At 35.6% G+C, this 16,184-nt stretch overlaps 1 protein-coding gene across 1 annotated transcript in view; it reads left to right on the top strand.

Moving 5' to 3' along the window:
* TTC29 (tetratricopeptide repeat domain 29) overlaps window positions 1–16,184 on the top strand; it is a 167,584-nt gene that overhangs the window by 99,348 nt on the left and 52,052 nt on the right. The window contains exons 9-10 of the mRNA XM_014538502.1: window positions 3,586–3,677; window positions 12,106–12,229. Of these exons, the coding sequence (XP_014393988.1) occupies window positions 3,586–3,677; window positions 12,106–12,229 (216 nt within the window). The remainder of the gene's footprint in view (window positions 1–3,585; window positions 3,678–12,105; window positions 12,230–16,184) is intronic.

Below are 16,184 nucleotides of genomic sequence, written 5' to 3' on the forward strand. Positions count from 1 at the left end.
CCAATTACCATGTTTCTCTTTTATTAGTGTAGATATATATATATATATATATATATACACACATATATATATTTATTTATTTATACATATATATATAAATGAACATACATAAATATTATATTTGAATTGAAATAATACATACATTTTACACATATAATTTTACCTTATAGTTACATCTATTTAGCTAATGGAATGTACTAAAGGAGTTCTTTGTATAATACATTGATCCTGAAGTTTGAGCATTATTAAGAATTCTTAAAGTGATAATGAGAGGAAATGAAAATAGCATGTAGTTACCTTTTTTAGTATCAGTGACTTACAAATACCTGACTTTCATATCTGCTGCTATGAATTTTGTTTTTAGGTGACTGATATAAATTATCTCATTTTAAGAACTTGGATTTTACTTGAAAATATCTTTCCAAGTAAATAAATTTCATTCTAGTGGGATGATAGAGTTCATTGCAGTGAAATCACTGTCAAACCTTCATCTCCATTATTCACTAAAATCACTGAAACAATTTGATCCACTGGTCATGTAGCACTCAGTTTTTATTAGGTATGTGACCTGACCTTTCCAGTTTTGGCAACCTCATTATCATGCACAATTTGGTGTTCATTGAAATTTACATTGTAGTATGCTTAATCAGTGTTTTCCTCTGTCTTTTGATAAAGGTTGATTAGGTTCATTGTCTATAAAAATTAAATATATATAATGAATTTTCAATTTAACAAAATTTTTTGTACCTGAAATTCTTTATTCTTTTTTCTTCTATTTGTGATGCTAGATTTTAATCTTCCAGACCCTGGACTTGTTTCCAGCATATTGCGTGCCACTGGGATAGTCAGTCAAGTACAGGGGATCCCTCAGATCTCCACACTGTAGCTTATCACTTGAAGTACTCTTTGAAAAGGGGTTCTAGTCTGTATCTAAGGATTCTAGTTGATCAATATTTATTAAAATTTAAATTATACCTTGCCAACTTTAAAAGACACTTGAGGTTGCTTACTATGAGATCAATATAAAACATCTTTATTTTCTTCAGAATTCATAATCTCACTTTCTCTTTCCACTTACTTTTATGGATTTTCTTAATTTTCATTTTAACGATGTCCTTTCTACTCCCTTCAGGTTGAACTATACAATTCACCAATCTGCTGGGTTTTGCCTTGAATTCTCCTTATGATTTCACCTGACTTTACTTTCTCACAATAGTGCTCATGTTCCTGAGGAACGGGGTCCTTGTCCTTGATTTAGATGAGCTCCTCTACTGCACTTATCAAGGACCTCAACATGGATTTCATGTAATTGACTGTTTCCCTATTGGACCAGCGATGACCTGTGTTCTTCCCACTGCCTATGTATTTCCTATTTGTAGGTAAAGGAGATACAGGAACTTTCTCAAACAACAGATACAATTTGAGTCTTTGCCTTGAGGAAGAAAGCTTTCACCAGGAGTCATTCACCGATGGCTGGTTATTCCCAGAGACTCCCTGTCCTAAGGTTTACAATATCGCACTCTATATTACCTCATGGTAGCCTTACAACAGCTCTCAGAAGTGGGTTTTCTTTTTTACTTCTGAGGAAATTAAGTTTAGGGAGCCTTCCTGGCCCACATATGTTGAGCATGAAAGAACTGGAACTTGAACCGAGTCTTTTTACTCTATGGTTAGTATTCATTCCAGCATCCATACCACGTCTGGCTCTATAAAGAATCTTCTATAGAATTAAGTCTGAAGCCAAAACCTAACCCCAGACTGAGCTGTTTTGGGCCCTGCTGCTCCCTGGAAGCATGGCACACTGGTGTGAGATGAGAGCTGTCAACATGGATGCATCTACCTATAGTTACTTGGGCACCTACCCTCTTATCCTTAGACTGAAGAGTCCCACCTCTGAGATAAAATTGGGCACCCCCGTATGTTATTGTACTGCTTCAGGGCCTCTGGTGGCCTGAGGCATGGGGGAGTGGCACAGTGTAAGCACTGTAAGCCCTGGAGAAACCTGTCTTCAGTCATCACTAATTCCCACAATTGCATCAGGCCTCGAGGGCTGCAAGCATGCTCTCTACTGGTTGAGATTTCCGTGGTATGATGTAGCACCTGGCACACGGTAACAATATTGGCTGAAAACAAACTATTTTTGACACAATATAATAGTAAATCTTAAAGCTCTAGAATGTCAAATAAAGTATGATGTAGCACCTGGCACACGGTAACAATATTTGCTGAAAACAAACTATTTTTGACATAATAGTAAATCTTAAAGCTCTAGAATGTCAAATAAAAATATATGGACCAAAAAAGATACTAGAAAGTTGCTTTCTAAATTTTTATACTTGGATTCAATCAGGCCTCATAAATTCACAAAATTTTGGAGTTCTTTCCCTTCATTCAGAAAGGTCTATGTCAAGGCATATCTAACTAAGTCTAGGTGTTGTCAGTATGCAAGACCAAGTGAGAAGAATATTCTCAGATTTATACAGGTTTATTAAAAGCGTTAACAACGATAATTAAACATTTGAACTTTACAGGTTTAGTGGGAATTAAACTGGGTCAGCATGTATCAGTAAGTTTTAATATGAGTATCTGCCAAGCACTCACTTGGAAACCCAAATCTTATGAGGTATCCCAATGGCCTTCTCTAAATTATTTCCCAACTATTAACTTTTAGGAAGTAAAGAAGAAGACCAACACTGCCTCTAATACTTCATTCTCTGAGCTGCCGAATTCAGGCCATGGTCCACGCTCATCTTTGTGTCCTCCCTCATACCGACTCTCCCAACGCTGTCAAATGATTCTCACTAATTCTTTCTTAGAAAATGTACAAAAAGGATTTCCATAGAGGTCTTTGGAGATTTCCTGTATCCTCCTGTGTGTAATAGGTTGGTTCAAATAACAATGAAGGAAGAAGAAAGGATGGGGGCTTTGTCTTACATACTTTCCCTCTCTTGGCCATCGAAAGGGGAAAGGAATCAAAAGAAAAATGATACCATACAGATGATGTCAGCGTTAAATTAAATTAAATTAATATCATGCATTAGACTGTGGCAGCCATAATCTTTTGATTATTGAAGAGATTGTTGGTAATGAAGTACATTTGTAAGAAATACTTTTAGTGTATACTGAATATGTGTGCAAACTGTGAGAAATGCATCTAATAAAATGATAGATTTAGAAATTGCCTGGCACCTAAATTCATGTTTTTCAAACAGCTATTTATAGAAAGAAAAGTGATATTTAAGCTCCCATAGTAGAATATTATAATCTGCTTTATATTACCTTAGGTAATAGTCCCATATTTTAAAATAATGGTGCAAGCCATTCAATTATTTATTCACACCTAAGTTATATAAATTGGGCGATTTTGGATTGTGCAGGAAAAGAATTATTACCATGAAAGTAAGACCTCACTGTCACAGCTTAAAGAGAATGCTGTGAAACAAGTTATACTATAGATAAAAATAAACCAAACCAACATGAATTTTTAATAAACAAAAAATAGTTTATGGAAACATTAAAAACAACTATTAATTTTAATCACTCTGGCTGTGCCGTACGTTTCACATGTGTTTCTCCTCCTGCTAGGACCTCAGCACTTACAGTGAGATCTCCACGGAGCTGGAGGATGACCTCAGCCTGGGGAGAGCCTATGAAGCCATAGCCAGAGTCCTGCAGAGGTAAGTTAGCACATCCTTGTCTTCCTGTCACTGTGAATTCACTCAACTGTGAAAGACTTAAATTGTTTGAGGTCTGTCGCTTTCCATTACTGCCTGCTTAAATTTTAAGCAGTGCCCTTCTTAAGTGACCCTTTCATCATAAGTTATTTTAAACCAATGTGGTATTCCGAGCTATGCGTCTAAAGTCTTCTCTGTCTATTCCTCCTTTGTATTACTTTATTTTTGATTTTCTGTACATTTAGTGATGACCTTGAATGAAAGGGAAAAATCAGGTCACATCTCACAGGTTAAAACAGCAGAGAGCATAGAAGTACATAGTACGCTTCAGTCACTGTGGCTCACCGCACCTTGCCAGATCTCCTCTTGGAGGAAACTGTCCACTTACGCTTCAATCATGCTGCTTCCATTAAGACATCTCTCCATAGAGCAGATCTGGAGGAACAAGTGGGTGCAAAAACAATATTCCCAAAATTTCACTTAAAGCAGAAAATTTAAGGAAAGTATACATGAAAAACCTCTGATACAAATTTTTCCATGGAAAGTATATGATTGGCCCTTCACTCATTGCGCTGTGTCCGTTGTACACTCCACTTAAGCATTGCATCATAGAGGAGCACCATTAGCATTATAATGTAAGGCAAGGTAGTCTAAGATTTGGTAAGAAAAGTTATCAAAGTTAAGACCTTGGTTTTGGGTATGTTATCTTATATACAAGATACAGCTTTTTAATCATGATAGTAGTAATAATATAGGTATAGATTGTGTCAAGTTTAATTTCTTATTTATATTTTACTTGTAAATATATACAGGGTGGTGTTTTAAAAGGTAAAATTGTTATTTAAAAGTCATTGAAAACATCATATGCCTAGGGAAGTAAGAGTAGGTCATCATTATGTAATAATCCTTAAGTGCTAAATAAATAAATAATTAAATATTAAAATCCAACACCAATGAACGAAAAGGTGCCCTACAAAATGCCAAATAAAAGGCCAGGCAGTCATCACTGGGTGTATGGTTAAGGACATGGGCATATGTATAAGGAGAGAATGGACGTCTGCTCATGGAAGGCAGAGCCGAATGAGTGTCGTGGTCCCTCCAGGTAAAGATTAGTGACTTACCCATGGAAGAGCAACCCCGCTGTCCCTTACACTTTCACTTTACAAATAACAATGGAAAAGAAGCAAATGTTTGAACACAAAGAATAGATACGTATGAATTCAATTTCGTGTCTATGTGGGACACACAAACTCTGTGCCCTTTTGTCCAGCTCTATTTGATTATTAAATTATTTAGCCCTACTGTTAGCACTGCTCAGAATCAGTAAAAACTGGCTGGATTATTTATCTTGCATTGTAGTAGCAGACCTGGCCTGAGCCCATACACTTGAATAAATGTGTCTGTTAATGTGTTTATAAAATAATTTTTACAAAATGCCATTGTGTCCCAACGTAACTAGAGAGATAAAACTCCAGGGGAAAATATTTTCTTTTGTAAACATATTGAGCAGACAAGTGTTTGGTTACAAAAATACAATTATTTTTGAAACTTCTGGAGACATGCGGTTATCTTAAACTAATTCTCACCTGTTAACCTAGTGCAGTGATGGCGAACCTATGACATGCGTGTCAGAGGTGACACGCGAACTCATTTTTTTGGTTGATTTTTCTTTGTTAAATGGCATTTAAATATATAAAATAAATATCAAAAATATAAGTCTTTGTTTTACTATGGTTGCAAATATCAAAAAATTTCTATATGTGACACGGCACCAGAGTTAAGTTAGGATTTTTCAAAATGCTGACACGCTGAGCTCAAAAGGTTCGCCATCACTGACCTAGTGTTTTATTGGAATATTTTAGTGCCTCCACTCCAGGATTTGAATTTCTGGTCTATAGAGTAAAAGCTAGGTGGGAGTTGAACAATTATTTGTAAATATTGGCAATAACAACAGACAATCTAATGTTTTAATTTGACTGCTTAAGTATTACTTGGGATGCAGGTGTGGAAAAGAATATTGCTTTGGAAGATTTGACATATGAAGTGGGGTGTGTTTGGGGTAGTCATAGGGACAATTCAATTCCAATATTCTCAACAGTCCAGCAACCTGCCTTGGGGCAAACCTATAATGGGCAGGAAGACTTATCCCTAGCTCACTTTTATTCCAAATGAAACTAATTCCACCTATAAGAATTCTCATCAACCAAATTGCAGATGAAGCTGTTGATGATTTCTATGGGCTTTACATTTAATAATGTTATGCAGCACACAAGAATACAGGAGGTGCTTCTTGTGAGGTCTTAGGGCAAAAGTGTTCCAAGTCCACAACAGCTTTCCAATCCAAACCTGCAGCGTTGCTGGTGGTTATGGAGGAGCGCTCCCGGGAGTGTAAGCCTTGGCATGTTCTTCTCCATGTGTGCAAAATGACTCGAGAGGTGGGCAGATGTGTCAAAACCAAAAGTTCTGTACAGGCAGCATCAGCACCCAAAATATCTGAGAAGCCTTAGTAAATCAAGCCCACTACTTACTAGAAATGTTTTTGATAAGAATTTTGTGATCTTTTTAAAAAATTTGCTTCAAGGGCTTGGTGTTTTTTGACACATACACACACACACACACACACACACACACACACACACACACACATATATGTATGTCCCTTTCATAGTCCTAAACTGTCCTCAAATTAGCAGAAATAGAGCGCAACAAAAATAGAGGAAATTATGGTGGTGTCGGCTAAGGAATAAATCAAGCTGCATATGGAGCTTAGCATCACCTCTAAATCTCTTTCCCAACCTGTGCAATTGCACAGGCTTCACTAATGGGAAGCCCTATCTCTATAAACATATTTTATCTCTTTAAAGGAAATGGAAGAGGATAGCCATGTCTGGGATAAATGTGTGTCTGAGGCCATCAGCTGAGCATGCATGAAGGGTGAATAGGCTTTAAGGCTGGAAGCTTCTAAAATGGTTATAAGAATTTATACTGTGATTTCAACTGAAAAACACAGCACATTCCCTCCAGGCTGAGGACTTGGTAATGCAGAGCTGCTCAGTTGGTAATGCTAGAACTATCCCTGGTATTAGAGTTATTGATGCAGGTTTTAATAATGAGCCAGGTTTGTTATTTTTGCTATTGGTCTGAATAACATTAAGCAGCCTAACAGAAAATAGGCATTTACAATGCCCTTTTTTCCTACTTGTCCTACTAGTGGGGGAAAAAAGAGTCAGTATTCTAACATAACAATTGCCCATGACACAGCTATAAAAGCCAGAATTATAGTCCATAAAACAAAGAGACAGTGAGTTGAGAAATTACCAAGTAAATATTATTATATGTAGACAGACAATTTGAGTAAATATAGAAGGGAGGATAACCTCAGTTTTTCTTACAGCATTTTTTGGCCTCATTTTCTGAAATAACTCATTTACTAAAACGGCACAACTCTCCAACATAATCAGGGTGGCTTATATAGGGGGGAAATTACAAAAATGACAGTTGTTCAAGACACCTTGGTCACAATTGGCCTGGGTTTATTCCATAGCCCTTGTAAATTATCTTATAAACTCGGGTTCAATTATTTCCTAGAAAACTTTCCACAGTGGACATCTTTCAATCAATCAGTACAAAGTTTCAAGTTTGAAAATTACCTTCCTGTTACAGCTGAAAATTAATTTCTTCTTGCTTGAGAGAAATGACATGCCCTAGTAATTTCCATATATTCTTTAAAATGGAACATTCAGGCTTTGATGCGAAATCTCCTAAAAATGACCCCCCAAAATACATCAAAACATTTCTATTAATTCATGAAATTAAGGACAGCGTTTTACATTTTCTCCTGTCACTGATTCCATTTGCCTTATTGCTTTCATCTGTGGCCCACAAACTTGGTAGCACAATCAACAAACCCCTCGGCGGCCGCTTCATCTCTGCTCTATTTGATTTCTTCTCTCTGAGTAAATGATTAAGTTTTCATGCATTGGTTCAACCAAAATCTATGTTCACTCAACCACATCCTTTATTGATTACTTCTACTGCAAACAGTAGGCCAAGTGTGATATACATAATTGGACAGTTGTCAGGGGATGTGGGTGTTAACAGTCCTGTTTTCCCAGTTGGAAACTGGAATCACCTTGATACACAAATATTCTGCACTGTTTCATTCTCATTCCTTGGACCGAGGAGTCCTGTTCCTCAGAATATATGTTTTTAACTCTCTAAGGTCTGGTTGAATGAATTTAATGATTATACCATATAATATGCTGCTCAAGTTGCACCTGTGCACTGCATATAGAAAACTGGAATTAATATTTGTCTAACATTTTAACCTTGTCCTTGAACTCATTCAAGTAATCCCTAGCATTTCTGTGATAAAAAAAAATTTATTCTTTCCCTTCTAAAGAAAGACTGGCTTCTAAATCTAAGGCTAACTTTTAAATTTAGAAATCCTTTAAGCAACATATAATGTTTATATTTCAGATGCTATATTAACAGCTTTGCTGGCTATAGAACTGTGTATTCACTGAGTGGAGCATATAATTTATAATGGGAAGGCTATTTCTGTAGCATTATTTGTTAGAGCAAGTTCCAGATACTTTTCGATGCTTTGGAGATCTGTTGCTCCTTTGGGAGGAAAACAACTCGACTCACCCAGCAATAGTTTTATTTATACTATTTTGTATTTCTTATTCACTGAACTTGTTGTGCTTTTTTGTTTGTTTGATTGTATATGTTGTGATTTAACAATCCTCAGCAGGCCAAACTTAATTCAAAATATACTTCCATCAAAAATATATCAGCTTTTAGGAACATGAACATAAATAAGCTTCAGTGAGTCCATTTTAGCTAAATAAAAACAATAATTTTTCCCCTAAGGTTTTAAAGTGATATGCAAAGAATTCTCTATTTTTTTATGTCATATTTTTTTTTCTTGAATACCACTATCCAAGAACGAGCTTGGAGAGTTAACATCAATTTGATCAAACATTTTTAGTTCTAGAAATTTATGAGTTTGCTCAAAATTCTTAATATATTTATTTATATTTTTATACTCTTGAGTTCTCTATCATTTTTGTTTTTCCATGAAGCAAATATTTAAATTAAAGCAATGAGTATACCTCTTTTTAATATTTTAATTCATGTCTGCATTTGAAATAATCCTCATAACAACTCATAATTTTTTCTGGAGAATTGAGTCATGCCTAAATGTAGAAGAAGATTATTCATAATTTTATGAGAAGGTGAGAACTGAATCATAAAAGGCAATATTAACTTTGGGAATGTAAAATTCCATTCTATTTCTTATATGTAAACCATTCTCTTACCAGTAAGAAAGGAAAAAATAATGCATTTGATAGTGCCTGATACTCAAGTAAACAAAAAGTGTTAGTTCTTTGACACATGTCCCCTAGAAAATAGATAGTAGGACTTTATTTGCCTATCTGTCTTGCAAAGTGTCCCCTCAAACCATGGTGTTTCATTCATAATGAAAGATTTTCTAAAAGTAATGTCTAGCTAATTTGACTTTTCTTCTCAGCTGGTGGTAGATTCTATCAAGCAGAGAACTGTGGGTATGATAACTTTTTACTTCACTGAGAGGTAATAATAATAATAATAGCTGTCATTTAATGAATCTCTGTGTGCCAGGCTATACATGCATGTAATTTTTCATCTCACAACACTCTGTGGTCACTTTAAAAATGAGAAAATTGGAGCTGAGGAAGATGTGTTCAAAGCTATTCAATTAAAAGGCCAAACTTGGGATTCATGGCTAGATATTTCTAATATGCACCATAGCACTCTGCAATTTTAAAGCAATTTACCTGATTTTTATAAACATACTAAAGCTTATCTATGAACATGCATGTGGTCCTTGTCAAATCTTGGGAGGTTATGCAAGTTGATACCTCTAATCCTGCCACCACCTGTTTTTAAAAAAAGGGGGGACATATGCAATTCTTTCAACAATCAAGATTTATAAAAATAAAAAATAATAATAATAAATTGCACACCTTTGAAATGCTTGTGGCATATTCTTTTTTAAAAAAAATATATTTTATTAATTTTTTACAGAGAGGAAGGGGGAGGGATAGAGAGTTAGAAACATCGATGAGAGAGAAACATCAATCAGCCTCCTCCTGCACACCTCCCACTGGGGATGTGCCCGCAACCAAGGTACATGCCCTTGACCGGAATCAAACCTGGGACCCTTGAGTCCGCAGGCCCACGCTCTATCCACTGAGCCAAACCGGTCAGGGCTGGCATATTCTTTTGAATGACCCCTATAGATGTGCATCTTTGTTTGAGAGGTAGGTTTGATATTTGCAAACAGCCAAAGGATTTAGAGTCACATTTAGAGAAAAAACAAACACATAATAATATCTAGGGCTAACTCCATTTGGGGGACATAATTGATTAAATTACTTATAAATGCTTTATAATAAACCTACACTATGAAGATGTTTCCTAAAGAGGGATTCCAAGATGCCATCAGCTTCATCACTAGGTGACATCTTTGGAGATAACCACTTGGAGGAAAGTCTCTTCCTTTGCATGTTAGTAAATCTGGACATTTGGAAATACAGTCTGGGGGCGGGGGGGGAATGAGGTGTAGAAATATAGATTTTCCATGTGTGCATACAGGAGTTAGAGCATGCAATAGCAGCATGTGAAATTGCCCATAGTAAGCATCTAGTGGAGGGGGGGGACAGTCTTAGAACTCTGGAAAGAGTCAACTTTGGGTGGGTAGAGACTCTAATGTCAGTAAGATACCCAGGAAGATAAAAATATGAGAAAACGGGTCAGCTGGAAGTTCTGGACAGTAGAGGGAGAACCATTTGGAGAAAGATGGGATGTTAACAGCCGGGATTCCCAGCCTGTGTGTTACGGCCTGAGTAAAGGCACAGGACGAAGAGGCCTGGGAGCAGAGCAAGGAGCCTGAGTCCATATACACTAAACATGTGATCCATTTCAAAATTCAAACATATGACAGTTTTTCAAATTTATATAGGTGCTTTGAGTTCACCATTGTATTCCCTGGAGTTGGCTCCAAATCCTTTGGCTGCCTTTTACGATTAAATTTACACGGTAAGCTCTAGACGTGTTCTTGTGAGGAGGATATTGAAGGGAATATGCTCCAAGTGTCAAAGCACTATGCACAGTTCATCGTACCCATCACAGTTAATCCCATGCACAAATTTATATATTTATCTCTCCAAATTGACAGGGAAACTCTTTAAAAGCAGGAACCATATTCCCCAGAAAGTAGCATTCTAGGTTTCTTGATATTATTGGAATATCCAGAAGACAGGAGTTTACAGTCATGAACTTCAAACATCCAACCCCATGACTGGGGTTCTCACAATTTACCTGGAAGCTTGACTTTCATGTCTACTGCATAAATGTTTCCCATCTCAAACTTTCTACCATTGCTTCATTCAAAACTATATGAATGGCTGGTATATACCAAGCACTCTGCTAGAAACGATGTCTTTCTGGGCATTTTACCAGTATATAACACCTGTATAGGTAACTTCTGGGATGCCTGAGACTTCACTGCTGAGGGATGCTAAAAAAAACAAACTACCATTCACCTTTCATAAACTTTTAAAAGGTTTTATTGGGGAAAAAACCAACTTTATTGAGTTATAATTCATATACCATGCAATTTGCCTTTTAAAGTCTACAGTTCAGTCATTTTCAGTATATTTACAGAGTTTAATTTGAGATCATTTTCATCACCCTGAAAAGAAGCCCTACACCCTTTAGCAGCCACTCCCCAGCCTCTGGTTATCACTAACCCACTTTCTGTCCCTATGGATTTGCCTACTGCACATTTCACGTAAATGGAATTATATAATATGTGGCTATTTGTGACTGGCTTCTTTAATTTAGTATGTTTTCAATGTTTATCCATATAATAGCATGTATCAATACTTCATTCCTTCTTATAAGAATGAGGCTAAATAATATCCCATTGTACAGATAGATATATGACATTTTATCCATTCATAGACATTTGGATTGTTTCCACTTGGCTATGAAGAACAATGTTGTTATGAACATTCATGTACAAGTTTTTGTATGGACATATTCTCATTTCTCTTGGGTATATATGTAGGAGTAGGATAGGTGGGTCATGTGATAATTCAATGTCAAAGTTTCTGAGGAATTGACCAGCTGTTTTCCAACACAGCTGCAGCAGTTTACATTTCCACCAGCCATGCATGAAGGTTAAAAGGTTTACATTGTAACTTACTATATATTCCAACAAAATCAAGCCATGTATTTTTAACTTGATATTTTCACTTTAAATTTCACTATCCTGATAACCATCTTGCACTTTCTAAAGCAAAAGATGCACAAGATCTTCTCTTCACTGTGATATTAAGTGAAATGATATTCCAATAGTTTCCTGTTTTATTTATTCTAGCCAAGGAGAGATGGTAGAAGCAATTACATACCTGAAGAAATTTGTGAAACTGGCAAGAAACAATTTTCAAAAGCTAGATGTTGTGAAAGCAAGTACAATGCTTGGTGACATCTACAATGAAAAAGTGAGTATATGTGTTTCCTGCTTATGGGGGAAGAAAAAGTAGCTTTAAAATTCTATTCCCATTGTATCCTCACTTTCCCCCATACATTGTGCAGAACGACCCAGGACTGCGGCACTTAGTTGATGCACAGGGCAGTGATTGGAGAGAGAACCATCTCTTTTTTTCCTCTTCCTCCAGGACCTGAGTGCCATGTCAGGCACAGTCACCACAAGCTGCCAACCTTGATGCCCATCTTCACAGCCAATGCACGTCCTAAGTAATTTCAGATGTGAAGGTCAATTAAAATATTTAAATTCAAAGGAACTTCATTATAATAGTTGGCTCTCACCAGCTGACACTGACATTGGTGGCTCTTGCTCCAAATTCTCGTTTTACTAACCCAGCGGTGAGGCCTCTGCTAGTTCCCACAGGAGAAGAAAGGACAGTCCCAAGAGCAGTTCTGAAGGAAATATGCAATTCTAGCGGCAGATTGGTTATGGGAAAGAAGAGAGAAAGACAAGAAAAAAGTATAAAATAAAAGTATCTCATTCAAGAGGCCATTACTAGTGAAATGCGGGTCACACTTTACTGTTAACTTTCCATGTAGCACTTATCGTTTTCTTATTTGTGACGTTTCATTGTTGCTATTGTTGTTTAATCTGGCTGGAATGGAAGCTTAATGAGAACAAAGAGCATATCTGCCTTGTTTATTATTTTACTTCAGTGTCTAGCAGAGAACCCGGCTCAGAGTTGTCGAGCTAAAAATTTAGTTTGCTGAATCAATCAATAAATTTATAACCAATTTTATATAACTGAAGAGTAGTCTTTTCTCACTTCTGAAATCCTAAACTTATATATTTTATTCTTGTACAATATTTTGGCAGTTTGAAAACTTGTAGTGAATCTTTAAAAGCAAATCTAATGGTACTCGTCAGTCTACCTTTTAAGGCCTTCATCATATGATGAAACCTTTTCTGGTTTCATATATTCATGTAATGTATTCTAATAATAATTTCTAAGAAATAATATTATTATTATAAGGCCACAGTACAAAACTATGTTTGGAAAAATGTTGGAGTTTTCTCTCATTGGTATAGTGTTATTATAATTAAAATTAACATATCTTAAAAATATCCTTTATCTTAGATCAATTCTCTTTTATGTAGTAAAATAATCCTTTTACTACATAGTCCTGAAAGTGGCCACCAATCCTGCCCTCCTCAGATGATCTTTTTCTGGACTGACTGTTCATTGAAAACATATAATTAATACAAAGTGGCCAAATGAGAATGTTTTAGGGAAAATAACTTAATGAGATTTCTCATTCCCTAATAAGATCAGAGAATAATCACATAGTTAAAACAATCGTAGTTCCAACACTGAAATAGTAGGGAAAATGTGTACGAAATTATTCTTCCTTATTTCTGAGAAAATGCCCATTTGTTCTGAGCTTGAGATAGAGTAACATTTTAGACACCAAAAAGGATCTAGTAAGAATCAGAATCATGCTTGAAAATTCTATGTTATAGTGTAATAACACAAGCTTTGTTTCAAGGCCTATGATGTCATCAAGACCCTGTCCTGAAATTGTCCACTAAGTGCTTATCAGTGATATTTATTACATTAAATGAAGTTCTTGTCTAATAAGATGCATTCATGAAATGCATAAATTCATTTATATATTCTCAAACTCATACTTAAGATTACCAGGATTAGCTAGTAGAATCTTCTGAATTTTATAATAGGATAGGGATTAACTGATAACAGAAATGAACTATCAAGGTTAGACAGAACCTTTGGAGAATAGATTAAATTTAGATATTAAACTATTAAAGAATTAAAATTCTGGAAATATAATATACCTTAATGATGTCTCATTCCAAAAAGGTATGTATAAAAGCACTTCCATCTGAGAATTAATGTATTTTATTAAGAGTGTTTTAAACTAGAGAAATTACATTAATGCCAGTTTTATGACAGTTGTGTGTCTAAAGATTGAATGCTAGGCACAATTTAAGGGAAGAATAATTACCTCAAGAGTGGTGAAGGCCTGGGGTGAGGGGTGGGGGCGGGCTAGATGGAGTCAATGGGGGAGAAAGGGGGACATATGTAATACTTTCAAAAAAATTTTTTAAAAAAGAATAATAACCTCATTTTAATGCTCCTATTTTTAAGGGAGAAAAAGCACTTGTTAAATAAGATCTAATAAAAATTTTAGGCACATAAATACTTACACTGACAGCTAGCTCACCTCCTGATTGTAAACTTGTTTCATTGCTGAATTCCCAATGTGTGGTATGGGGCTGGTATATAGTAGAGGGCCAATGAATAAATGGATGAATGAATGAGTTTGTTTTAACATAAATGAAGTAATATACCAAAAAATTTCTGGAAATTCAACTATATGTTAATTATTCCTAGTCCCTAATTTTCCTGAGCCTCTCACCTAAAACAATAAATAGCCTAAAGCTCAGAATTATAACTATAACAATAATTAGATATTTATACTTCTCTTTTTAAAAATAGAAATATTTGGCCTGGCCGGTGATACTCAGTGGTTGAGCGTCAACCTATGAACCAGGAGATCATGGTTTGGTTCCTGGTCAGGGCACATGCCCAGGTTGTGGGCTCGATTCCCAGTAGTGGGTGTGCAAGAGTCAACTGATCAATGATTTTCTCTCATCATTGATGTTTCTATCTCTTGCTCCCTCTCCCTTCCTCTCTCTGAAATTAAAAACAAAACAAAAAAAACACATTAGAAATAGAAAGATTTGGTCTAGTCATATATTTTCATATATTTTATCCTATATCTTTGATGTCTAGCAGGACAATCTATAATTTCAATGAATTTTATTTTCACGTTCAATATTTCTGTTGTTTCTCAATCATCTAATTTACTAATTGGCATATACATATCTGATAGTTTTGTTTCCTAATTAAGTAATCTTATTCTCATATCAATTCTATTAGTCTATGTTTTATACTTTGAAATAAGAGAAAGAATTGCTCATCTCAGCAAACAAAAATTATTATTTGTATAATGTAGAAAGATTTTGTTTAAATTGGCAAACCTAAACTGTCCTTGTGGGCATGTAACAGAGTGTTTTATGTGCTGCTCATAACTGTCACATTAGCCCTATTTCTCCCCCTCCTCACCTTGCCAGCAGCTACTTTATTCAGTCAATTTGACTGCTCTCTGAACTCCAGTTACACAGACGTGCATAGAGTTGACTGTGCACTTTACCTGAACTGATGTGTAGTATAAAGCTATTACTGTGGTGTTTTTATTTCTAATTCCTTCATAAAATATTGTGAGAGAATGACTCACAAAGCCATAACAAAACATTCTCTCTTATAAGGGTTTCCTTTCAAAAGAGAATGCATGTAAGTTTTTGTGTATATGCGATAGAGAGTAAGGTGAGGGAAGGGGAGAGGAGAATGGAGCCCAAGTGTTATGTCAGTGAAGAAAGGAAATCTTGTTGCCTAGAGTTTTTATAAATATAGCTCAATTCTAAAAATAGCTTTCGTTGAGGAAGTTTTTAATGAGGATTTTCAGAAGACTTGGGGGCAGCAGAAGAAAGTCTTTTCTCTGAGACTCAATTTCATCATTTGTAAAATAAGATTTTCTCATAGGATGACTTATGAAAGCTAATGACATACTATATATGAAATCCTTGGCCCTGGCCCTGAGACTTCATAAAAGTTAGAGAAACATTATTCATTTGTGGGCAATCGCTTTTAGGAGGAGAGGTGAGGATGACAACAACAACAAAAAAGAAAAGAACAACAACAAAGACCTTTAATTTTTGTAATTTAAAATGTTGCAGAGAACTTGGAGAAGAGATGGACATTTAAATGATCATTTAGGTGGTATTAGTCCTACCAAGATCTTTTTTTTTTTTTAATCGCAGTCAAGAATGGCATGTGCATGTGGTAGAACAAGACTAAATACTAAATCAACAGACACATACATCTG

The sequence above is a fragment of the Myotis brandtii genome, unplaced genomic scaffold (genome assembly GCF_000412655.1).
Source record: "Myotis brandtii unplaced genomic scaffold, ASM41265v1 scaffold192, whole genome shotgun sequence".
In the NCBI taxonomy this organism is placed as follows: Eukaryota; Metazoa; Chordata; class Mammalia; order Chiroptera; family Vespertilionidae; genus Myotis; species Myotis brandtii.